Source organism: Pteronotus mesoamericanus, unplaced genomic scaffold (genome assembly GCF_021234165.1).
Source record: "Pteronotus mesoamericanus isolate MK-2021 breed Mesoamerican mustached bat unplaced genomic scaffold, CSHL_Meso_final contig_78, whole genome shotgun sequence".
In the NCBI taxonomy this organism is placed as follows: domain Eukaryota; kingdom Metazoa; phylum Chordata; class Mammalia; order Chiroptera; family Mormoopidae; genus Pteronotus; species Pteronotus mesoamericanus.
Window position 1 is genome coordinate 18,314,816 of NW_026555258.1, and position 25,881 is coordinate 18,340,696.

At 39.9% G+C, this 25,881-nt stretch overlaps 1 protein-coding gene across 1 annotated transcript in view; it reads left to right on the forward strand.

Annotated features, from left to right (window-relative positions):
- SUSD1 (sushi domain containing 1) overlaps positions 1-25,881 on the forward strand; it is a 100,274-nt gene that overhangs the window by 56,154 nt on the left and 18,239 nt on the right. The window contains 4 exon segments of the mRNA XM_054584521.1: positions 3,094-3,286; positions 12,004-12,095; positions 13,610-13,796; positions 23,854-23,950. Coding sequence (XP_054440496.1) covers positions 3,094-3,286; positions 12,004-12,095; positions 13,610-13,796; positions 23,854-23,950 — 569 coding nt within the window.

The following is a 25,881-nucleotide window of genomic DNA, read 5'->3' on the forward strand; positions in this document are numbered from 1 at the left end:
ATTAATCTCAAGAGAAGACCATAAATGATTTTATGCAGAAGACCAATAAATCTCCCCAACTACAAAAAATAGGCAGTATTAATTGAAAACTTTATTCCAACATTCTTCACACATTTAAAAATTCTTATGTATATAATATGAATATTAAACTTCTCTTAAGTAACAAAGGAAAAGAAATGATTTTTTTACTCCTACACTAAACTGATTGAATTGAAAAAATTGCTTTTGTATCACAATGGATCAAGCAATATAAAGAAAAAGAGAAGTCCTGGCTGTTGTGGTTTAGTGGATTGAGCACCAGCCTGAGAACTGAAAGGTTGCTGGTTCGATTCCCGGTCAGGGCACATGCCTAGGTTGTGGGCCAGGTCTCTAGCTCAGGGCATGTACAAGCTCTCGATGCTTCTCTCCCTCTTTTTCTCACTCTCTTTCCCTCTCTCTAAGAATAAGTTAATAAAATCTTTTTAAAAATGGCTGAACAGCTTTTGTTAATATGTTAGACAAAGAAAAATTTAAGTAACATGTGAAACACTCTTAAGAAATCCATAAAAAACTGAATATTCAAAGGCAGTTTGCAAAAGAGAATATACATATTTCTAAAACATGCATGAACACATTATGTCTCACTAATAAACAGACAAAAAAATTAAACCATGAGATACTATGATTTTTCTATAAACTTGGAGAGAGTACTGTTACACACAGCTGTTGGGCACTTAAATTGGCATGACATTTCTGGCACAGTTATTTGATATTTGCTACTATCTATCTATGACTTTTAGAAGTGTATGATAATGAATTGTTCAGGCATGTACAGAAAAATTAAGCTGTTCTCTGAATTATTAGTTATAATCAGAAACAAATATTCATCAGTAGGAATTAGTTTAAATAAATATTCATACCTTCATCTGATAGAGCACTACACAGACATGAAGTATCATCTAATTCACACCGGACATCACTTGCTGTTCTTGCCCAATATTCCTCTCTTTTTCTCCTGCTGGCTCGACCCCCCCTCAGTCTCCTTCATGGGATTCCCTTCCTCTACCTGCCCTTAAATCTGATTACCCCCAGTTTTACCTTGCCCATTCTCTTTATATTCTGTACCCTGTTTGGGCATCTAACCCAGTCTCTTGGCTTCCTTAATGATCTCGACGCTGAGACTCCTAAATCTATTTCTTCAGACCTCATCTATTCCATAATCTTTGGGATCCCTGACAAGCTACTTGCATTTTCTTTCACATGTGTCTTCACACTTGTGACTGTCCTTCCTGCAACCCTCTTCCCTCCCTCCCTGGGCCCACCTGGCTAACTCCCGCCCCTGCTCCAAGGCTCAGCGCAGTCCTCTGCCGGGTGGGAGGCTTACACCGACCTCCTGCCCTGAACGCTGTCCCTGCTATCCGCACTGTTTTTCCCACTCTGTCCCTTCACTTCCCCAGGCCTCCTGGTGAATGTCGATTTCTCCTTCAGTCCCCAATTAAGATAGGGAAGCTTTCTCGGATCCCTGAAGGAGGGTCAGGTGTCCCTCCTGGGTGCTCCTACAGCCTCATGTATGACCACACTTCTCTCTGAGTGTTTTATTTGCCTGAATATTTATTTGTGGTGTGTTAGGTTAGGAACTCATTTGCCCTTGTAGACCCAACACTGTATATTCTGGCTGGCAAGTCAGAGGCACTCTAGCTATAGAATGAATTGATGATAGAGAAAAAACCTTATGATATATTGATAAATAAAAGGACTGTATTGTAAAATAGGACATACAGCAGAATCAAAGACTATAACTAGAAAGCCTTTTTGGTTGTTGTTTATAGACTACACTACATGAAGTTTAGGAGGAGAATGACGGAGAAATGCAGCCTCCAGAGTTGTGAGATTTTCTCCAGCAGACGTCAGCAGTCTGAACGCGGGGGTGAGGGAGCCAAACACCTGGACTGGCCCAGTGCTTTGAGTTTTCTACAAGGGGTGGAATTGAGAACAAAGGAGCATGGGCATTGAGGGTATTGGGGAAGAGAATGGCCAATATGATAAAAAGTGGTATCTGAGATAGGTGGGGAAGACGAGGACAGAAGTAGGAGAATATTGGTAGAAAATCCTGAGTGAGGAAATCTTAGGGGTTATCTTGAGAGAGATCATGTCTAGTGGGAATGAGAGGTCCAGAATAGGACATGTGAGATCTTGGTGGATCAACTCTGTGATGACATGGTCCAGGGTGTGGCTGGGGATCTGAGCCACGAATGTTGAGTGGGAGAACTTCATAGCATTGAGCTCAAGGGATTCTGAGGCCAGGTGCTGATGGCTTATATATGAAGACCTTTAAATTACCCAAGAGAATGCTAGGAATTGGGGGAGAGAGGAATCTCCCAGTGAGTCCTGTGTCAGGGTCTTGGATGACTGTGGAACGATGGCAGTGATGAGGGGGTGGGTGGGGTAGCGAATGACATGAGCAGCAGAGGGAACACTGAACGCATGGACATCCAGCTTACAGCACAGGGATCAGTCAAGGGCTGGGCACATTCCTTCTGGGACCTGCACATGTATTTTCCCTTACAAGTCCCTAAGTTAAATCTGCAACTTGAGTTGGCAATGGACTGAGCTGGCAGCATATGTGATGACTCCCCAGACCAAAAGCTATTTCACAGCAGAGCTCAGCTGGAAAAGAACACGTGAAGTAAGTGTCACTTCGCAGTTACTTTGAATGCATAGTTTGGAGTAGTTCTCATAAAGTTTAAAAACTGTTCCTTGAGGCTTATTGAAGAAATCCTTAGGAATGAAAAGAATTTAAAATAATCTTGCCCAGTAACTCCAACGCAGTCCAGGGATTACCTTGGAATAGCCTGACACTCAGTTCATCCGAGATGAAGTTACGCATTTCAAGGTTAGTCTGTAGTTGTGTGAGGGGGAAGTTGCATAAAAATATGTAGGGTAACTTAGTAAAGCCCTTCCCCAGTTTAGCTTGCTCTTGTACTAAATGTAACTCTAAGTGGATGAAGACAAATAGAAGGAAACTTCTTGCTTTGTCTTTATTTTGCTTATAGTTTCGATATCTGCAGATCAACAGCAAATGTAATGCAACAATTTCATTTAATCTCATGACAGGTTAAAATTCTGGGCCGAAGGGGGTATCTGCATGATTTTTATCACGCCACATCATTGAATTTCACAACCGGGGAACAAGCTTTGGAAGTGTGTTTAGACCTGTACCCGGCAACGGATTACACGGTGAATGTCACCCTGCTGGGGTCTCCTGAGCCACACTCGGTGCAAGTAGTGATAACCACCGCACCGGCAGGTAGGTGTGCGTGCCTTTCTGTTTGCATCTCGGGGCAAAAAGTGAAATATGTGAATTGTACAGTGTGAGGGAGCATAAGAGATGCTAGTCTGGGCATCAAGAGACTGGGGTTCTAGTTCTAACAAACTACCAACTTGGTCTGGGGTTCAGGGTGCCTGGAACGGACCACCTCTCCCCTCCCGCAGAGGTTCTGGCTCCTGTGATCTTTCAGCCTCTCTAAGTTGCCAAGCAGGCTGGAGCCCCGCACCTGTGAATGGAAACCTAATTCAGGAAATAATTCTTCTAATGAGGTTATTGGAATTTAGTCTAACACTTGGCTTCCTGTGTATTTTGGAAGGAGGAAATTCACTTTCCTTGGAAATGTCAGAACTTTGCAACATTGGCCCCAGGTCTTTCTTGGTGCCCATCCCATGTCTTTACAACCTTTGCATTTTCCTTCCTCCTTCGAGCCCTGTTTCTACCCACCCCCCGCCATTGCCGAAGAGCTTTATCTCTTTAGTGAAAGAGCCTCTTTCTTTGTGGGCAGAGTACCCAATATGGTAGTGAGAGTAGGAAGCTCTTCAAGTGACATGGATTGTCTCCCATGTCCCTGCCACAGTCCCAATTTTCTGCTCTTTCCTATGAGTGTTTCTATTCTCAGAAAGATTCCAGGAATTATTTTATTGAATGCCTTGCCTCTAAGTCCTGCTTCCTGGTTAGGAGGTTTGACTCTTGTCTCCTCTGGACAATTACCCTCAGCTGACCCTTGAGCTACTGTTAAGTTTCTGGAACTTCTGCTTTCACTGGTCTAATAAACCAGGAAGTGCCCAAGCCACACCTTTCCTTAGAACTGCATTTCTAAGACTTGAAGCGCCTGTGCTCCTTTGACGAGAACTGGAGCATTCCTTCCTGCCACTGTTTCCTTCTGTGCATCAGGAGGCAAACAGAAGGAAAGTGATCCTCTTCCCTCTGCGTATTCCTGCTGTTCCGTGGGCCCAGCTGAGCTTTCAGCTTATAAACTGCCATCCCAGTTGTTCCTGTTCCTTTTTTACTCCCTGGCTAATACCTTTTGCTAAATTGTAATACTTTCCTTCCCTATATTTGCTTTTTGTTTTCACACTTAGATTTTTTTTTCCTCCTAATGTATTGCTTTGGATTCTGCCAATGAGCTCTCCACTGAGAGAGGATGATACCAGAAAGTTCTAGATCTGCCACAATCATCCAGTGTTCAAATAAATCCCGCCCATTTTACTTTCATTAGGTGGTATTTGTTTCTATTCCATCCAACCTATAACCCAGGCCTGGGCTGGATCACTTGTCATCCCTCCCTGGATCCGCCTATTTTATTTTATTTTAATATTTTATTGTTGTTCAAGTACAGTTGACTCCATTTCCCCCCCACAACTCCCCACCTCACCCATCCCCACCTCCCACCCTCAATCCTGCCCTGCTTTGGCTTTGTCCATGTGTCCTTTATACATGTTCTTGACCACCCTTCCCCTTTTTACCTTGTTATTCCCCCCCTGCCTCTCCCCTGGTTACTGTCAGTTTATTCTTCATTTTAATGTCTCTGGTTATGTTTTGCTTGCTTGTTTGTTTTGTTGATTAGGTTCCACTTATAGGTGAGATCATACGGTGCATGTCTCTTACCTACTGGCTTATTTCACTTAGCATAACACTCTCCAGTTCCATCCCTGCTGTCATGAAGAGTCAGAGCTCCTTTCTTTCTGCTGCATAGTATTCCCTTGTGTAAATGTACCATAGTTTTTTGATCCACTCATTTACTGATGGGCACTTAGGTTGCTTCCAACACTTTGCTGTTGTAAATTGTGCTGCTATGAACATTGGGGTGCATAGGTTCTTTTGAATTGGTGTTTTCAGAATTCTTAGGGTATGATCCTAGCAGTGGAATTGCCAGGTCAAAAGGCAGTTCTGCTTTTAGTTTTCTGAGGGACCCTCCTATTTTAATGCAGCTCTGCTTTTCTGCTCTTCTCTTCAAACTCTAACTCCCTACATTTCCCAGCATCCTTCCTTCTGGCCAGCGCCCGCCTGCCCTTCCCTCTACAAGAATAGCATCTCCTTGATGCTAATTTAATGATGCTTGAAGAAGTCTACACTGATTTTTTCAAATCTTTCTTTTGTGAAATATGTCCACATTTTCTATAACTACGTAGTATCACAATTCCACTTTGAGGGGTTCCCCACTATTGCTTACTTGGGGTTCCCTATTTAAAACTTGAAGGGGGCCCTTCTTGATAGAATAATACCCGAATCTAGGCACCTTTTGGGAGGAGAGTCATTTTAGTCTGTTCTTTAAAATAGTCCTTTTATTCTTCTCCTCAATGATTTTGAGCCACTTCCCCAGACCCAGTAAACATTCCTATCTTTTTTAGTCTCTGTAGAGCAATTGTATTTGGATAGATCTCCTTTTCCTTGTCATGGCTTTGAAGCTGGGCCAATATGATTTCAAATTTTCTTCTCCTTGGTGTTATTTCCTTTATTTCATTCTCTCCTAATCTTTTCCTATCTGCTAGACCAAAACTTGTTTTATAAAATAATTTCATCCTTTTTCAGAGACGGGGCAAATCTCCTTTCCAGAAACGGAGGGTTCTAGGCACACACCTTTTATGACTTCTTCTTGGCGTCCGAGTTTGTGGTAATTCCACTGGATTTTATCTACTTCAACCCAAGAAGAATCCCTGCTCTAGAATCCCCAGGCGAGGTCTCAGGTACACAGACAGAGAGGCTCCGAGACGGCTGCTTCCCAGGCTGAAGTCAGAGAAAAGATCACTTACTTCTTAGTCTTAACTGTTTATTAATACAACGTTAAGAAAAGATAACTACAAGATGTTCTTTTTTATTTTCTTGCAACTTTTTAATTTGATATCATTTCAAATTTCTCTCTCTCTCATTCTTTCCCTCTTCTGCCCTCCCTGCCTTTCTCCCCCTCTTCCTGAAATACATCCTACTCGGTCATGCCGCATTATGGTATGACTTGGATTCTGTTCCCTAATATTTTCTTCAGAGTATTTATGCCCCAATATCCACAAGTGATATTCATTTATAGTTTTCTCTGTTTCTCTGTACTACCTTTATCATGTTTCAGCATTAGTATTTTTCCTGCTTCATAAAAAGAATTTGGAAGGTTTCCTTCATTATTTGGGAGATTTCTTTTGTTATCACAATTCATGCAGCATTTGGACTGTCTGGTCTCAAATGGTTTTGTAGAATTCCCCTTTGAAAGAGTCTGGACATGAGGAATTTCCTTGATAACTTTCTCATTTTTTTCTATGGAAATTGGCCTGTTTAAGTTTTCTATGTCTAATGGGGTCAGTTTGGGTAAACTATATTAGGAATTACCCATTTCATCTATGTTTCTGAGATTATGGGCATATGGTCTGCATAGTAGTTTCATTTAGCTTTTTGAATTTCCTTTTGTTTCAATAATTATTTCTCCCTTTATTTGTATTTTCTTCCTTTTTCCTGGATTATGTTAGATAGAAGTTTATCTATTTTTCTGTATTTTATAAAAGCCAAGAGGTTGTTTAATTAGTTAGACCTAGTATTCTTTTTTCTTTTCTTTATCAGGAATTAGCAAACTATGGCCTGCAAGCCAAATCTGTCCTGTAGCCTGTTTGATCATAAAGTTTTATTGACGCACAGCCAAGTCATTCATTTACATATGGTCTGTGGCTGCTTTTGTGCTACAAAGGCAGAGCTGAGTTGTGACAGAATTGGTTGAACCGGAAAGCCTAAAATATTTACTAACTGACCTCTGTAGAAAAAATTTGCTGACTCCTGCTCTGTGTCGTTAATTTCTGCTTTCATATTTATTATAGTCTTTCTTTTTCTTTTTGTATTTTTTTGCTTTATAATGGTGGTTGCATTTTATCTTTATTGTGAATGGTGGCTTTTGCATTAAAAAGTGTCCTTCTTTGTCCTACTTAATGCCCTTTGCATTGAGTTCTATCTATACCAGAATTACAATCCCCAGTTTCTTTGGGTCTCCATTTCCTGGTTTTACTGTTGCTCATCACTTTATATTTAGCCTTTCGGAATCACTGTATTTTAGGTGTCCCTCAGGCACACAGTGTATAGTTGGATCTTGCATTGTGAGACCATTTGAAAATCTTTAAAAATTTTTTTAATAAAATATTTTTAAGAAGTTAAATCCATTTACAGCTATTGATAATACTGATATGTTTGGACTCAGCTTTGTCCTATTATTTTATTATGCTATATGTATTATGTTGTATTTTGTGTACTTCCCTGTGCTGTGTTTTGTTTGGTGATTATTTATTTATTTGTTCATAAGAAGGTTTGTATATATATTTTCTAATGTTACCTTTGTACCTTTTTAAAGTGCTTTGTCTCCTGTTTTCTTATATAACTTTTCCATGTCTGGTTTGTCAGGTTTTAATGGTATACCTTCCATTTATTGACTGCATAATAGTCAAATTGGTCTATTTTCCTATCCCTTCTCCTCCCAGTTTTTAGTTGCCTTATTTTTACTTTATCAGAACACAGGCCATTTGTATTTTTTTCTTCTACCTTGTTCTACCTTTCTGTCTAAATCTACAATAGAATATATCGGATAATCACTCTCAGTCTTTTTGCTGAAGTTCCCCTAGTTGTCTCTTGGATGAAACTCATCTTCAAGTAGACTCCTCAAGAGTCCAGTGTTCCCTGAGTTCTTGCATGTTTCACAGTCCTCTGTGGCCTGGACACATTGAAAGATTTCTTGGCTGGATATAAAAATCTTGGTTCACACTTTCTTGATTTGAGTTTCCTTAAAACTCAGTTCTGTTATTACCTTGCTTTTTATTTGGCTTTTGAGACGTCTGATGCAGCCTCCCCCACCCTCTTTGGATCTTGTTTGTTTACTTGAGTAGAGACACAGAGGATTTTTCTCTATCTTTAAAGTCTAATAGTTTTACTTGAATTGATTGTTCTGGATGAGCTTTCTCAGGTATCTTATGGGCCCTTTCAGTATTTATATTTCTAATTTTTATAAAGTTTTCTTGGATTATAATTTTAAATGTTAGCTCAATGTTTTTCTTCTTTAGAGAGTTTAATTATACACATGTTGGATCTTTGTCTATATCCCATTTCAAACACTTTAAAATACTTTTTTTTACTTCTTTTTACTCTTTTAATTCTTTTTAGTTGTTTTCCTGTGTTTTTATTCAATGCCCCTTATTTAAATTTTATTCTAATCTGTCCGTCCTTGAGCACCATGACATTTTTACTTTATTTCTGATATTTATTTGTTGTTTCCTTTCATTTCTTTCCTGAATTCAGTAACTTTTGTTTCTTTCCTTCCCTGCTTTTTGTCCATTTCTGTTTAGTTTTTGAATTTCTCACTCAAGGTGTTTGCTTCATATTCCTGATGCTTATTTGGGGATATTTATTTTAGTTTATTGAGTTATACCTTTTTCCTAGAATGTGATTTTTTTTAACAACCTGGAGTTTTTCACAAGCTGAAATGCTTTGATTATATATATTTTTTCTTTTTAATGTCTGTTAATTCCATAGAATGGGTAATTTAGGAGGATTAATAAGATTTCTAGGTTAAGAGCGCCCTCTTCTGTCATTGAATGAAGTGCAGTTTCTTTAAAGAACATTTTTATCTTTGGTGAGGGTGGGGATGAATTGTGTATTCTTCTGTTTTGGGGTTTTCTTTTGCCTTTCAGGCTCTGAATGTCCCCCTGGCTTCTTTCTCCTGTAACCACTCAGTCTCCTACGTGGTCCTTTTAGTCCTCTTCTTTCCCAGAAGCACTACCTTTCTCATTCCCCTGCCTGGAGTCCCATAGGCTTTTCCTTCCTTCCTTGTCATCAGTCCTTCTGCTATACCAGATCTCTTTTTCAGTACTTTCACAGTTAAGGTAGAATTTTTGGTCGTGGGAATAAAATTTCTAGCTCACTCTGGGGTTCTTTGTTCCTCTCTTCTCTTTCACATGTCTCTTCTAGAATCCCCCTCACTCTGTAGAATGAGATATGGGATATTTAAAGAGAGCTTTGCTGGAACTTGGCTTTTTCTTTAATTAAAAAAAATTTAAAGTTTGTAGTATTCTTTGTCTTCCAGTTCTGATAACCACATTGCTTTTATGTTGTTCTACTTCCTCTTCCTATGTATCCAAAGAATAAATGTGTGAACTTCTCACATTTCAAGAAGGTCCATTGGAATCACCATTGGAAGTATAATACATTCCATTTGTAGACTAATTGGTAGAGAATTGATGCCTTTTCATTTATGAGTCTTCCTAATTTCATGAATGTGACATTTCTCTCTATTGTTTTCTTTTTTGTCCTTCAGGGGGAAAAATTGTCTTTAAATCTTCATGTAAGTCCTGGACATTTCTAGTTAGATTTATTTCTAGGTATTAGAAATTTGTTCATGGTGTTTTCTCTTGTGAGTAAGGATCATTTATTTTTTTTTCTATTTTCTTTTATTTGGTGTTTTACTTTTCGATTGCTGGTATGACAACTTACTGCAAATTTATCGGCTTAAAAACCTATTATCTTATAATTCTGGAGGTCAGGAGTCTGAATCGGTTTCACTGGGTTAAAATCAGTGTCAGCAGGCTAATGTTCATTCTGGGAGCTCGAGGGGAGAATCCATTCCTTTGCTCTTTGCAGTTTCTAGAGCTTGTCTGCATTCCTTGGCTGGTGGTCCCATTCTCCATCTTTCAATCTGAGCAGTTTAACCTCTGCTTTTGTCCTTAATCTCTAACCCTGATTGTCTTCCTCTTAAAAGGATGCTTGTCACTACAAGGGGCTCCTCTGGCTTATCCAGATGATCTCCTGTCTCAATTACATTTACGAAGTCCTTTTTGTCATGTGATGGAGCATGGTCACAGAATCCAGGGGCCGGTGTGCTCAGATGTGGACAACTCAGGGTAGGGTCCGTTACTTAGCCTACCATACTTGCCCTTGCAGCTATATAGAAAACTGTTGGTTTTTCTATGTTCTTGTGTTTGGGTGCACCTTGCCAAACTCCTTTTATTTGTATTTGTTTTTCTATTTTCAAGCAATTTCATATTTGTTTTTCAGTTGACTCTCTTAGAGTTACTGGCAGTTGCAACATTTGTTCTCTTTCTTACTGGTATTTATAGCTCATTTTTTTTCCATGCCTCTTTCTGATTGTCTAAAATCCTCTGACTAATGCTAAGTAATAGTTATGAGGCCATGCATCCTTGTATTGTTCTACACTTTACTAGGAATTTTTTCATTGTTTTACTGAATATGTTTTTATAAGCATAGTAGCTTCTAATAAACACTCTTGTAAATTAAGGCATTTCTATGAAATTAAATCCTAGTTAACTAAGATTTTTAGTCAAGAATGTGTATTAAATATATTAATCATTGTAATTATAAAAATAACCATATGGTTTTTCTCTTTTTATCTATTCATAGCTTTCCCAATAGTGATCATCTCTGTATTCCTGGAATAAATCTCCCTGGATCATAATGTATTGTTCTTTGAATGTACTGCTGCCTTCTACTTGCTCATATTTTATTTTGGATTTTTTTGTATTTATTTTAATAAGTGAGTTTGACATGGTGTGCTTAGTGATTAGTTGTGCCATCCTTGTATGCTCTGGGCATGTGATTATCTAGTCATATTGAATGAACTGGGGAACTTTCTGTCTTTTTATACGAAAAGGTCTGGAGCTATTTAAATAGTATTGGAGTTACTTCATTTTCCTTAAGTTTCATCAGTGTGAGGTTCCTTACACCACAACTGCATATCTCTAAAACCATCTTCTATACCCAGGAGTAAGGTTAGGTTATCCTGAATCATCTATACTTTCTTACTTTATCTCACAACATTTAGAGTATAGTATGTAACCTGTGGAACAGGTTTTCTTTGGGTAGAGCCACCCAATCCGTAAAGGACTCTCATGTCGACCAACTTGGCTTTACTCGTAGGAACCTGTCACGCCTGGCTTGGCTCCCATGAACCTTTCTTTTTTTCTTTCTTTATTTCTTAGATGCTTTACAAGTGCTTTATCACTTAGTAATCATCACAGTGTTCCTATGAAACTCCTTAGCAAGTCTGTTCTATTATTTACAGTTTAGGGACAAGGATAATTGTGGAAGGCAGTAAACCTCTGATATCAGGGTTTTGAAAATAGTTTTTATTTAAAAAAAGTGTGTGGGAGGAGGGGCATTATATATATGCCTCTACATAACACTGTACCAGATCTGAAATAACTCCTGGATTGATTACCATGAAACGGAGCAGAGGCCAACAAGTGCTCTGATCATAAAAGATGAGGAAGCACAAACTAAGAGGTACCCCTCCCCCTCTTCCATCATGAAAAGCCTGACTGCGTGAGATAGGAACATTCAGTCCCTCATGGAGTGGTTCTCAATTTGATGCTGAAATGTTTCCATCAGCTCAGAGTTTCAAACCGATGTTTGTTTATCTAAGTGACGTTGTCCAAGGCTAGTATAATGAGTTGCTGTTGTAATTTAGTAAACCAAAGGAGCTTGCAGTGAATACACTTAAATAATTTTTAAGAGGCGTCCTCCAGTTGGGCATCTTGTAATCCTAAATATTTCATTAGGACTGAGTTTACATTAGTATAGAAGTGCACTACTACCACTAATTTGTAAATTAAAATATTGCTGACATCATCCTATGTAAATGCTTATCACTGGAAAAATTTTAATGAAAAGGTAGTAGATTTCTAAAGGATGTCAATTGATTTCTCATTCTTTTCTCCCTGCAGTTAAACAGACCATCAGTAACATTTCAATATTTAATGAAACCTGCTTGAGATGGAGAAATATGAAGATAGCTGGTATACAGGAAATGTATTTAGTAAGTTACTGACAATCACTCTATTTATGGGTGTTGGTTGTGTGGGAGGTTTAAAAAATATCAGCATACCTAAAAATCTACTTATATAGCTGCCATTATCAATAGAAGAATTGTAGCAACAATTACAACCAGGAGCAATAAAATGGGCACTTCTGCTGCAGTTTTGACAACAGAGACCTTGGGGATTTGTGAGAAAGCCAGGGGAGGTTGTTTTTGGGCACATAGCCTGGTGCAGAATTGATGTCCAGGCTGGATCTGCAGAGAAATCCAAAGACTTAGGCGTGTGTCTCTTCATGCCAATGCCCCCAACAAGGGTCTCGGTGTGTTGTCTGGGACATCCAGGGGAACTTTTGGAGGTAGACGTGGTTTTCAGTAAGAAAGGGAAATACCACGGGATGAGCTGTTATTAGAAGGAATTAAGTAGACAGATGTGTGTGTCTATTGGCCCAGGTACTGGGATGTTACAGGACAGTGTAGGGACTGTCAGAAGGGGGCGCGCAGAGGAGCGAAACCCTTTCCGGGCTTCACCAGACCAGCTAAGACTATTCTAACCCACGTCCTGCCTTGGAGAAGCCTTACTTCAGATTCTTAATATTTTCTCTAGGAAACTGTCCCTTGGCCTTGCTCCTAAAATTTTGCCGATAGATTTTCACATTGGACCTGCATATTGTACATGCGAGAACAGGGAAGAGAACTTTGCCAGAGTTGGGCCCTGGATCTTTTGTGTATTTTAATATAAAAATATATTTATCATACTGATAATATTGTAAATACAATATATACCATATTATAAGTCTAATCTTTACTTACTGTTGTATTTCACTTTTTTTTTTTTAAATAACTTGCTTAAGGTCTCCCAGATAATAATGTGTTAGTCAGGAGTGAGAATACATGTTAGTCTGATCCCCAAAGCCGATGTTTCTTCTTCTTCTTCTTCTTCTTCTTCTTCTTCTCCTTCTCCTCCTCCTCCTTCTCCTCCTTCTCCTTCTCCTCCTCCTCCTCCTCCTCCTCCTTCTCCTTCTCCTCCTCCTCCTCCTCCTCCTCCTCCTCCTCCTCCTCCCTCCTCCTCCCCCTCCCCTCCCCTCCCCTCCCCCTCCCCTCCTCCTCCCCTCCTCCTCCTCCTCCTCCCCTCCTCCTCCTTCTTCTTCTTCTTCTTCTTCTTCTTCTTCTTCTTCTTCTTCTTCTTCTTCTTCTTCTTCTTCTGATTTTATTTGTTTTTCTTTAGAGAGAGGGGAAGGGAGGGACAAAGAGAGAGAGAAACATCAGTTGGTTGCCTCTCGCAGGCCCCCAGCTGGGGACCTGACCTGTAACCCAGGCATGTGCCCTGATGAGGAATTGAACCTTCTGGTTCACAGGCCAGTGTTCAGTCCACTGAGCCACACCAGTCAGGGCTGTATTTCATTTTTCGAAGGAACTTCAGATTCGACAGCAAGAGAATTCATGAGAAAGGTAAGGATCTAGGCATTCAGAGCCTGCCAAGCTAATGATTTGCCTTGTGAACTTTTCTGTTTTAGCTCCACATTCAGGGTCAGAGATGGTATCAGAAGGAATTTGCTCATGAAATCATCTTTAATATCACTACCAGCAGCCAGGCTCCTGTTACGTGTTTGGACCTGCGTCCGGGTACCAACTACAGTGTCAGCCTTCAGGCGTGGTCTTCTGCACGTCCCGTGGCCATCTCTCTGACAACCCAGATAACAGGTAAGTCTCAAATAAAGGCACTTGGGTGAACAAAGTCACCATGGAGCTGGAGAAACGAACACTTCTTTTTATCATTATATAATGAACTTTAAGAGAGAGAATAAGAAGGACATAGAATTGGAGAGAGATGCTGAGGGGACTACCACGGCGACTTTTATTTCTTACAAAGATACCTGAAACAAAATGTTGCCATTGGTTAGATCTTGGGTGGTGTGTACATGAGTATTGGTTAAATTCCTTCTGGATATTTGAAATATTTAAAATAATTCATACTTAAAAAAGAATTTTTCCTATTACTGTTTCTCAGCAACATATTTAATTGTGATTCTGGTCCAAGTGCCTTAAAAATACTTTTCTCTGCCCTGGCTAGGTGGCTCAGTTGGTTGGAGCATCATCATGTACACCAAAAGGTTGCAGGTTTGATCCCCAGTCAGGGCACATACCTAGGTTGTGGGTTTGACCCCCAAGAACCCTGGTCAGAGTGCATTTGGGAGGCAACTGATCAATGTCTTTTTCTCATATCGATGTCTTGTTCTTTCTCCCTCCATCTCCCTTCCTCTCTGTCTAAAATCAATAAACATATCCTCAGATGAGGATTAAAAAAAAAGAATAGTTTTCTTTCAGGGAAAAATGATTGTCAGCCTCACTCTAGTCCCTAGCAGATTCACTTTCCACTCATTTTCTTGTCTCTCTCAAATCTGTGCTACCTTTCCTCCTGCTTACTCTGAGCTAACACTCGAAATGTTAGCTCCTTGTTTTCTCTTTCACCAAGAAATTAGAAGTAATCAGGTGAGGACTTGCCACCTCCTAATCTCTCATCAATACCAGCATGCAGAACCATATATTTTGTCTTCTCTCTTGTCCCTATTCCTAGGGTGACGCCCGCCTCCCCAGACTAGTGCATTGGATCCTATCCCTTCTTGCCTAATCATCACTTCATTCCAATATAGAATTAGTCTCAACACTGCACAAGAATGTTGTACTATCTCCCTTTTTAATGAAAGCAAAGAAAAATAAACACACTTCCTTTGATCACATACTCTCTCATTATTTTGTCTTCTCTCAGCCCCACTTTACAGAAAGAAGTGACTTTTGTGTAGGCTCCACATCCTTACCTCCTGTTCTCCCTTTAAATGGTTCCAGTTTGGAAGCGTTTGCTTTCCCTGCTTTACTGAAAGGGTCTCCAACTTGTGGAATCCACTGGCCAATTTCATTCTTATCTTTTTCTTTTCTTTTTCCACAGCATTTGACATTTCCCTGCTTCTTAGAATACCTTTTATCTTGGCTTTTGGTTCCTCCTATCTTTCTGTCTGTTCCTTCTCTGTATTTTTTGCTAGCTTCATCTACTTTAAAAAATTTTACTACATTTATTGGGGTGACATTGGTTAATAGAGGTATATATGTTTCAAGTGTACCATTCTACAATACATCATCTGTATATTGTATTGCGTATTTACTACTCAAAGTCAAAACTCCTTCTGTCACCATATATTTGACCGCCTTTACCCTTTACTACCTCCCTCCCACTCCCTTCTCCCTCTGGTAACCATCATACTGTTGTCTGTGTCTAAGAGTTTTTGTTTGTCTTGTTTGTTCATTTGTTGCTTTCAGTTTTATATCCCACATATGAGTGAATGAATCATGGTTCTTGACTTTTTCCATCTGACTTATTTAACTAAGCATGATACCTTCAAGATCTATCCATGTTATTGTAAATGGCAGTGTTTCATCTTTTCTTATGACTTAGTAGTATTCCACAGTGTATATGTACTACATATTCTTTATCGAATCCTCTGTTGGGTACAACATAGCAGTTTGGATCAAAACCCAAACCCCAACCCTATGCTGCTTTCCAGAGACACATCTTAGCTGCAAAGACAAATATAGACTTAAAGTGAAAGGGTAGAAAATGATTCTCCAAGCAAATGGCATCCAGAGAAAAGTGAGTGCAGCTGCACTTATATCTGAAAAAATAGATTTCAAGATTAAAAAGTGACAAGAGACAAAGATGGACATTTGATAATGATAAAGGTGACAAGTCATCAAGAAGACATAACACTTGTCAATATTTATGCACCCAATTAGGGAGCACCAAAATATATAAAGCAACTACTAACAGAACTAAAGGGAGAAACGGACAAAAACACAGAGTAGACAACCTAAATCCCATTGACAGTTATGGATAGACCATCTAAACAGAAAATCAGTAAGGAAATACTGGCCTTAAATGACACATTATACCAAATGGACATAGTTGGCATTTACAAGCCCATTTATCCCAGAACACCAGATTATACATTCTTCTTCAGTGCACATGGAACAGTCTCAGGGATAGATCATATATGCTGGGACACAAAACTAGCCTCACCAAATTCAAGAAGACTGAAATTACAACCAGTATATTCTACAACCACAGTGCTTTGAAATTGGGAATCAACAGTAAAAAGAAAGCAGAAAAGAACACAAATATCTGGAGATTAAACAACATGATACTAAAGAGTGACTGGGTCAAAGAAAAAATAAAAGGAGAATTGAAAAGATACATAGAGACAAATGAGAATGACAACATGACAGAACAAAACTTTTGGGATGCAGCAAAAGCAGTAAATAAGAGGGAAGTTTGTATCAGCAGAGGCCTCTCTCAGGAAGCAAGAAAACTCCCAACTGAACAACCTAACATTACATTTTAAAGAATTAAGGAAAGAGCAATGTAGCCCAAAGTCAGCAGAAGGAAGAAAATAGCTCCATCTACTTTTATTGGCGTACTTCCCCTTACTCGCAGCTTACTGCTCTATAAACCCCCCACCCCCGCCTCCTCTCTTCCTTTTTCTTTATTATCTACCCTTTCTGCCTAGGTGATCTATACCAGTCTCATGGCTATAAATATTAACTATATGCTGAGTATTCTCAAATATGTATCTTAGTCCCTATCTTTTCTCTGAGTTCCAGATTCATATTTCCACTCCTCTCCTAAACATATTCTATAGAGCATCTACTAGGCAAATCCAACAGAACTTTTGAGTTCTCATTTCTTTCCTCATCACCAGATCAATTTTCTATCCAGGCTTCTCTGTCTTAGTTATTGGCATTCTTACTCACCAACTGCTCGGGTCAAAGGAGTCATGTTGGATCTTGTCCCTCCCACCAATTTCTAATTCATCAACAAGCCCCATTGGCTTGTTTCTGAAATGTATTCTGAATCTAACCATTTCTCTTTGCTTTTGCTTTCACCACTAGCAATGTAATCCAAGCCAACAACCTCTTGTTTAGACTCTGCAGTAGTTTTCTAACTGATCTCTCTGCTTTCATAGTTGCCTATCACTTCCCCCTGCAACTAGTCTTAAACTTCACCTTAGTCAGAGCGACCTTTTAAAAACATATATGAGAACATGTCATTGGAAAGCTCAACTGTCCAATGAGTTTCGGTTAGAATAGTATAGAATCCAAGAATTGCTCTTCATGGATACTTTCTATACGTGATTCCTTTATATTGCAATCATTCAGATCTGTGCTAAACTGCTGTAACCTTAGAGAGGCGCCCTGCCCGTTCTTTCATAAATAACCTCTCCATTTCCACCCCATCACTCTCTGTCCATTTACCCGGCTTGAATTTCTTCATAGAATGTTTTCAGAAATTGTGTTTTTAAAATTTACTTGGTTATCTTCTTTCTCACCTACCAAAATAGGAGCTCTTTAAAACAGAGACTGTTGCCTGTGTGTTCTGCTTTGAATCCAACATATACTGGCAGTACTAGCACATAGCACAACAACAAAATATTTTTGTACTTAATGAATACGAGAGCCAACCCAGAAATGGCCAGCGGATAGAGTTTGTCTTGAGGAGATGGATGGTTAGTTCAAAAAACTTTTAGAGCCCCGACCCAAAAACAATGTACCACCTTTTAGGGGCTGGAAAGAGAAGTAATGTTTGTTTTAGGGCATTCCGTCCCATGTGACTTATTAAAATGAATAGCTATGCAGTCTCTTCTCTTACTCTTTGGTCGTTGTCATGTTTGGATGGTTTGCATTGCTGATTCAAATGAGCATTTAATACTTTTTGAGTTGGGGGAAGAGAGTTTCAGCTTGGTAAGACAGTTTCTACCTTGTTTTGTAGCGCAAGTATTCTGTATTTGTGCCTATGGCCACCAGGGGGCACTGTTGAGCTGCTTAAATTCGTTGAATTCATGAGCATATTTTCCAACTCTTACCCTACTTTAAAGAATTTGTAATTTTAAAAAAGTACAAAAATTCAGGTTAAGATTTCATAAAAGGGTGAAAAGGAAAACCCCTTCCCTTTTGTAGAAGAGGAAAAAAGGGGATCTTATATGTTGACATGAAGAGATATGCCTGGCTGCCTCAGATGTGGCTTTATTTTAGTAAAATTGTGAACTTTTGAATTTTTACCAGAAATGTTAGGCAAGGAATTTGAACTGGGAAAATACATCTGTTAATTTCCCAGAAGAAAAGTGAATCAATTTCCCTCTGATAGTCGTACATTAAACTAAATGTTACTGATGGGAACCCGATGAAAACACTTGGAATACGCTATTGCTAACTTCCTAGGAAAGTTCAAGGACAGAGATGCAAGTGTTGCAGTGAAAATGGAAGAGTGTGCTTGTGAGAGGTGCAGTGAGATGGAAATCCATTCGGTAGCTCATTTCTTTTTTTAAAATATTTTTTATTGACTGATTTCTCGAGAGAGGAAATGGGGGAGGGGGGTGGGGTGGAGAGAGAGAGAGAGAGAGAAACATCAATTTGTTGTTCTACTGATTTATGCATTCACTGGTTGCTTCTTGTCTGTGCCCTCGCTGGGGATCTACCCTCAACCTTGGCATGTCAGGACGATGCCCTAACCAACTGAGCTACCTGGCAGGGCTGGAGAGTTTCTTTACGTCGGAAGAGTATTTGTTGTGAAGAGATGTATCTGGTTGTTGAAGATATGCCTTCATTTCAGAAAAATTGTGAACTTTTAAGTTTTACTACAAGTGTGAAGCAAGGATAGGGTTTGGCCCTGGAAAATGATACAACTGATTTCCTAGAAAAAAAACATTAATGGAGTTTTCCCTCCAAGTGTCTTCACATTAAACTAAATCTTACTGGTGGAAACTCCTAGAAACCCAGAACCAGGGTTTCTGTGTGGCACAGGGATGGGGGAGGGGCATGCTGTAAATTAATTTAATTCAGCAAATATTTATTGATTGGTTATGTTCAAAGATCCAGGCTAAGTGCTGAAGGAGGAATAAAGATGAAAAGAAGATTGTTCCTTCTTCCTGGGAAGCCAAGTCTCATAATCTTATTGATAGGGGAGACATAGCAGCCTTGTGATATCTGATGACTTACGGTGTAAGCTACCATTTTTTTCTATTGCCATCATGTCAATTGATCCTGCCTAGAGTGGGTGGCATGGTCTACTTGGGGTGGGACTCAGGATTAGAAAAGAACCATCGTGGTGTCTATTTATGAGTCTTAATTTCTTGCTTTTAGTTGAAGTTTATAGAATAAACTTGGGACTTTCATTTGGTTTTGGTGCAAATAAATTTTTTGTCTATTTTTGGTTCTTTTAGTTCCTTTTGGTGGGTTTTAGAGGAATTTTAAACACATTTGCACTTATATTACCTCCTTTCTCTTACTGATTTTAATAGTTTGCCTATGTAATGATACTAATCTTTTGTTCTATGTTCTACTTATCACAACCCCCAGAGTATTTACATTTTAATTTTCTTTTCAATATTCTTTTTGACATTTAGACACTTAAAATTTTCATATAACCAATTTTATTGTTTCTTTTATGGTTTCTGCTTCTGATCATCCCAAGAAAAGACTTCCCCACCATAAAATCAGCTTAATTCTTATTTTCTAATTTCTTAATATTTTTATTTTTCATATTTAACCTTAGATCCACTTGGAATTTGTTTGGATATATAGTATAAGGCTAAATTTGCTCGGTAATAGCCTTCTCCCCCACAAAAAAAAAAATGGTAAGCCAGTTCTCTGCCACCTCTGGGAAGACAATTCATGTCACACACAATGTTTTCATTTATTTATTTGAGTTTCTTTCTTTCTATTTTTAAAAAAAATTTTCTAATTGTTTGTATCCCTTTCTAGACTGTTCTAGGTCTTCCCTACCTTTGCCTATCCTGTGCTTACTCTTTCAATTATTGTAATTTAAATATATGTTTAATTGATTATGCTACTGCAGTTGTTCCAATTTTCTCCTTTGCCCCCCTCCACCTGGTACCCCCTTCCCTCCAGCAATCCCCCCCTTAGTTCATGTTCATGGGTCATGCGTATGTTTTTGGCTTATCTACTTCCTATACTGTTCTTAACATCCCCCTGTCTATTTTGTACCTACTAATTTGTACTTCCTAATCCCTGCCCTTTTCCCCCATTTCCTCCTTCCCCCTTCAACTGGTAACCCTCCAAATAATCTTCATATCTATGATTCTGTTCCTGTTCTGCCTGTTTGCTTAGTTTGTTCTTGGATTCAATTATTGATAATTGTGAATTTACAGTTATTTTAATGTTCATGGTTTTGATCTTCTTTTTCATATGTAATGTCCTTTAGCATTTCATATAACAATGGCTTCGTGGATAAACTCCTTTAGCTTTACCTTGTCTGGGAAGCACTTTATCTGCCCTTCAGTTCTAAATGATAGCTCTGCTGGATAAGAGTAATCTCGGTTGTAGGTCCATGCTTTCCATCACTTTGAATGCTTTTTGCCAGCTCCTTCTAGCCTGCAGCGATTCTCTTGAGATCAGCTGATAGTCTCAAGGGAACTCCTTTGTAGGTAACTCTCTCCTTTTCTCTTGCTGCTTTTAAGATTCTCTCTTTATCTTTAACCTTTAGCATTTTAATTATGATGTGTCTTGGTGTGGTCCTCTTTGGGTCCATCTTGCTTGGGACTCTCTGTGTTCCTGGACTTGTATGTCTATTTCCTTCACCAAATCAGAGGAGTTTTCTTTCATTATTTTTTTCAAATAAATTTTCAATATCTTGCTCTTCCTATTCTCCTTCTGGCACCCCTACGATTCAGATGTTGGTATGTTTAAAGATGTCCCAGAGGTTCCTAAGCCTAGCTTCATTTCTTGGTTGTTTTTTTTTTTTTCAGTTCTTTTTTCTTCCTGCTGTTCTGATTGAATGCTTTTTTCTTCCTTGTGTTCCAAATTGTTGATTTGATTCTCGTCTTTATCCCCTCCACTGTTGGTCCCCTGTAGATTTTTCTTTATTTTACTTAGGGTAACCTTCAATTCTGCTTGGGTCTTTTTTATGCTGTTGAAGTACCCAAAGAGTTCCTGGAGCATTCTGATAACCAGCGTTTTGAACTGGGCATCTGAAAAGTTGCTTATCTCCATTTCATTTAGTTCTTTTTCTGGAGTTTTGTTCTGTTCTTTCATTTGGCCATATTTCTTTGTCTCCTCATTTTGACAGCCTCCCTGTGTTTGTTTCTATATATTAGGTAGAGCTGCTTTGATTCCCTGTCCTAGCAGCATGGCCTATTGTAGAAAAGCACACCTGTTAAGTTGTATGGGGCAGAGCCTTAGGTAATCACCACGTTGGGGCAACCCATGTCACCACTCTGTTGCTGAGTGGGGGAGGGCTCAGACAGGGGACAATGCCACTGCTTGGCTTCTGGAGTTTTGCCTGGGAGGAAGCTATCTCATGGCACTTACACTTCACTTTCTCCTTATATGCCACTGGTGCCCTTCCAGCTGTTGCCCTAGTGCTGAATCCCAGAGGGGGTGGGTCTGCATGAGTATTATGTCTGTTGAGGGCCCTTTAAGAGGAGTCTCTTGAGACTCCCTCAGACTCTTTCACTACCCCAACCACTACTGGTTTTTACAGCCAGAAGTTATGGGGACTTATCTTCATGGTGCTGGAACCCAGGGGTGCGTGGGATGGACTGGGGCTGGGATTCCTCACTCCTGAGGTGCCCCTCCTGTTTTTTATCCAACACACATTATTGTCTCCATGTCTCTCCATGCCTCTCCACCTCTCCGCGCCTCTCTGTGCCTCTCTGTGCCTCTCTGCAACTCTCCACACATCTCTGCATTTCTGCCCCCTCCTACCTATCTGGATGAATGTGACTTCTTTAAATCCTTGGTTGTCAGACTTTCATACAGTTCGATTTTCTGACAATTCTGACTGTTATTTGTTTTGAGATTTAGTTGTAATTATATTTTGTGGTTGTGCAATGAGGTGAAGTGTGTGTACTTATGCCTCCATCTTGACCAGAGCACGCAGAGCCACAAAGCAGAGGAGCAGGTTGCCCCATCCAGGAGATTATCTAAGGCTCCATGCCACACAATTTATAGATGCTTCTAACAGGGAGTCAAAGCAGCTCTACCTAATACATAGAAACAAACACAGGGAGACTGCCAAATTGAGGAGACAAAGATATATCACCCAAATGAAAGAACAGAACAAAACTCCAGAGAAAGAACCAAACAAAATGGAGATAGCCAACCTCTCAGATGCAGAGTTCAAAACATTGGTGATCAGGATGCTCAAAGAACTCACTGAGTACAGCACAAACACAAGAGAAGAAATGAAGGTTACACTAAGTGCAATAAGGAAAATTTCACAGGGAACCAACAGTGAACGCAAGGAAGCCAGGATTCAAATCAACAACTTGCAACACAAGAAAGAAAAAGACATTCAACCAGAACAGATAGAAGAAACAAGAATTCAAGAAAAACGAGGAGAGTATAAGAAGACTCTGGGACATCTCCAAAAGGAACAACATCCGAATCATAGGAATGCCAGAAGGAGACGAGGAAGAGCCAGACATGGAAAACGTACTTGAAAAAAAAAATGAAAGAAAAAATCCCTCATTTGATGAAGAAAATAGACATACAAGTCCAGGAAGCACAGAGAGTCTCAAACAAGGTGGACCCAAAGAGGACCACACCAAGACACATCATAATTAAAATGCCAAAGGGAAAAGATAAAGAGAATCTTAAAAGCATTAAGAGAAAAGCAGAGTTACCTACAAAGGTGTACCCATAATACTATCAGCTGATTTCTCAAAAGAAACTTGGCAGGCTAGAAGGGACTGGCAAAGAGTATTCGAAGTGATGAAAAGCAAGGGCCTACAACCTAGATCACTCTGTCCAGCAAAGCTATCATTTAGCGCTGAAGGGCAGATAAAGTGCTTCCCAGACAAGGTAAAGCTAAAGGAGTTTATCATCACCAAGCCATTATTACATGAAATGCTGAAGGGCATTATATACGAAAAAGAAGATCAAAACCATGAACACTAAAATGACAATAAACTCTCAACTCTCAACAACTGAATCTAAAAAACAAAAACAAACTAAGCAAAGAAGCAGAACAGGAACAGAATCATAGATATGGAGATCCTTTGGAGGGTTATCAGCTGGGAGGGGGAAGGGAGAGAATAGGGGGAAAGTTACAGGGATTAAGAAGCATAATGGGAAAGTGCAAAATAGACAGCGAGATGTGGAGAATAGTCTAGGAAGTGGAGTAGCCCACCAACTTACATGTACCACCCATTGACATGAACTAAGGGGCGGGGGATTGCTGGAGGGAAGGGGGTACCAGGTCGAGGGGGGCAAAGGGGAAGAAATTGGGACAACTGTAATAAAATAATAACATATTTTTTAAAAATGCACCATTTCAACTATTTTTCAGTACATGATTTATTGGCATTAAGTACATTTATAGTGTTATTGCCATTATCTATTTCTAAAATGTTTTCATCACCCCAAACAGAAACTCTGTTTACCATTAAGCAATAGCTCCACATTCCCTACCCACCCCCTCAATCCTTGCCAACCTCTAATTTATTTCCTGTGTCTATAAATTTGCCTGTTACAGATATTTTATATAAGTGGAGTCATACAATATTTGTCCTTTTGTGTCTGGCTTATTTCATTCAGCATGTTTTCAAGATTCATCTGTGTTGTAGTGTATATTAGAATATGCTCATCACTTCTTACATTAAACATTTCCTTTTGATGGCCCTGCAAGGACCCCTGTCTTTGTGCTTCTACTTATCCTGATCATACTCTTTTCTTCTTTTCAACATGTTTTCAGAGCCTCCCCTTCCAGAAGTAGATTTTTTCACAGTACACGGAGGGCCTCTCCCACGCCTGAAACTGAGGAAAGCCAAGGAGATCAATGGGCCTATCAGGTCAGTATCAGCCCCTTTTCCACGGTTGCTCAAGAATCCACAGAGTGTTTGGGAATCTTTGGGTGGCAGCACTTGAATAGTTACACACAGACTGGACCTTTATTTTCAACCAGCACCTTTCCAAACAAGCAGAGAGACTCCTAAAAGACCAGAAACCAGCACTTGGACGGTTTAGCTCTAGAACTTAAAACCATGTCCTTGCTCACTGGACGAGTGTCGGTTGGGTGTCTGCGACATGCCGGACATCATCCTTCACACTCCCGTCTCCACGAGTATTTGGCAGTGATGGTGGATCAGCAGCATCATCCCATTTACCAAAAACAGAATATATTTCCCCTTATTTAAGGACAGATGGCTTCTGAAATGGTCATTTAGATCACCCTTTTAATTCATTCATGTATTCAGTTATGGGCAAAATACCACATAGTTAATGACTGTTCTGGGATCCCAGATAGCAGCAGCGTAGTAGGACAGATAGTAGTAGGTTAGAGGACTGCACTGTGTTCATTTAAGCACTTTCTTTTCAAAGGTCATGGTAGAATTATGAAAGCAGAATTACTCCCTTTTTTTAGAGAGGAAAGCAGAGGTTTGCCTGCAGAGGTGAGCAACTTGCTTGCAGGAATAAGTCAAGGAGGTAATAGTAACCTTGCTGTCTTTGACTAACCGACATTGCCTTCTCTCTCTTGACCCCATCAGTCCAGCGACCCTTCAGTACAGTCAAGATAAAACTAAATGTGAGATATTATAAAAGAGAACATCTGGAGATATTATCTGGGTGTCCATTTATAATGAAACTTAGGGGATTTTTTTTTTTTCCTGTTTTTCCATTAGTTTAAGTTCAGTAAATGCTCAAAGGTCTCTCCAGGGATGGATATGGCCTAAATTGTTTTGTTTCTTGATTCCTGACAAGTGACTGGAATGCACTATATAATTCTGTTGCTATAAAGAGAACAGAAGTTGTGATATCAGTTCCTGAGAGGATTTGTAAGAGCACACGTGGTATTTGGGCCAAATAATGACGTAAGGCAAAAAGAAAAACCAGATGATAAGTCAACCCTTGGGGCTTATGCAGACCTGAGCCTCCAAAACAGGAAGTGGAGATCTGTGAGTCATTCAAGGGAGGGTGGTGACCAGAAAGAGGCAAAAACTTCTTCCCGAGCATTCCTATTCCCAACAGCCCTAACAGCAGTTAGGGACTGCTTCGCTAACGTCACGGGCTAGTTACCAGCAGGCAGGTAGGGTGGTTTCCTCTGCCTGACAACTAACTGTCTCTGACTTGAACTGTGGGTAGCAGCTTGGCCAGTGTGTGAGATGGGCATGAGTCTGCTTTGCGTGCTGTTGGTAAGGGAGCCGTGGCTTGGGGCACATGGTACATAAAGCAGGGGCTCTGGGACTGAGGCTTTCGTCTGCAGCTTGGTGAACTTGGGTGGCCGAGGGCCTGTTCCTAGGCTCTCTAAATGACGGAGTCTCCCACATTTGCAAGAGGACAGGAATCACCTGGGCTGCTTTATCAGCGAGACAGATTCTCAGAGTCTACTTCGGGAGATTCGGATTCTGTAGGTCTGGGATGGGGGCTAGAAATCTGTATAATTATCAAGCAGCTCAGGGGATGATCACACTAACTGGGGAGACTGCTTTCTGCCACGTGAACAGTGCCTTTCACGGGCAATGTGCCAAGTCAAATAGTTCGGGTGAGCCTTGGCTTTGCACTTGAACACCACCACCTGCCTGGAAAGAAGAGAGGGATTTGAAGATATGCTTATGGACAGGAAGGGGCTGAGGCAACATTTACTTTCTTCCCCGTGATTCATAGGGACACCTTCAAGTCCCCAGGAAAGTATGTCGTTAGAGATGATCCCTTGTAGGCAGTGGGTGCTTAGAAAATGTTTACTGGTTGTGGCAGTGTCAAGCCATTGTCTTGCAGGCTTTAC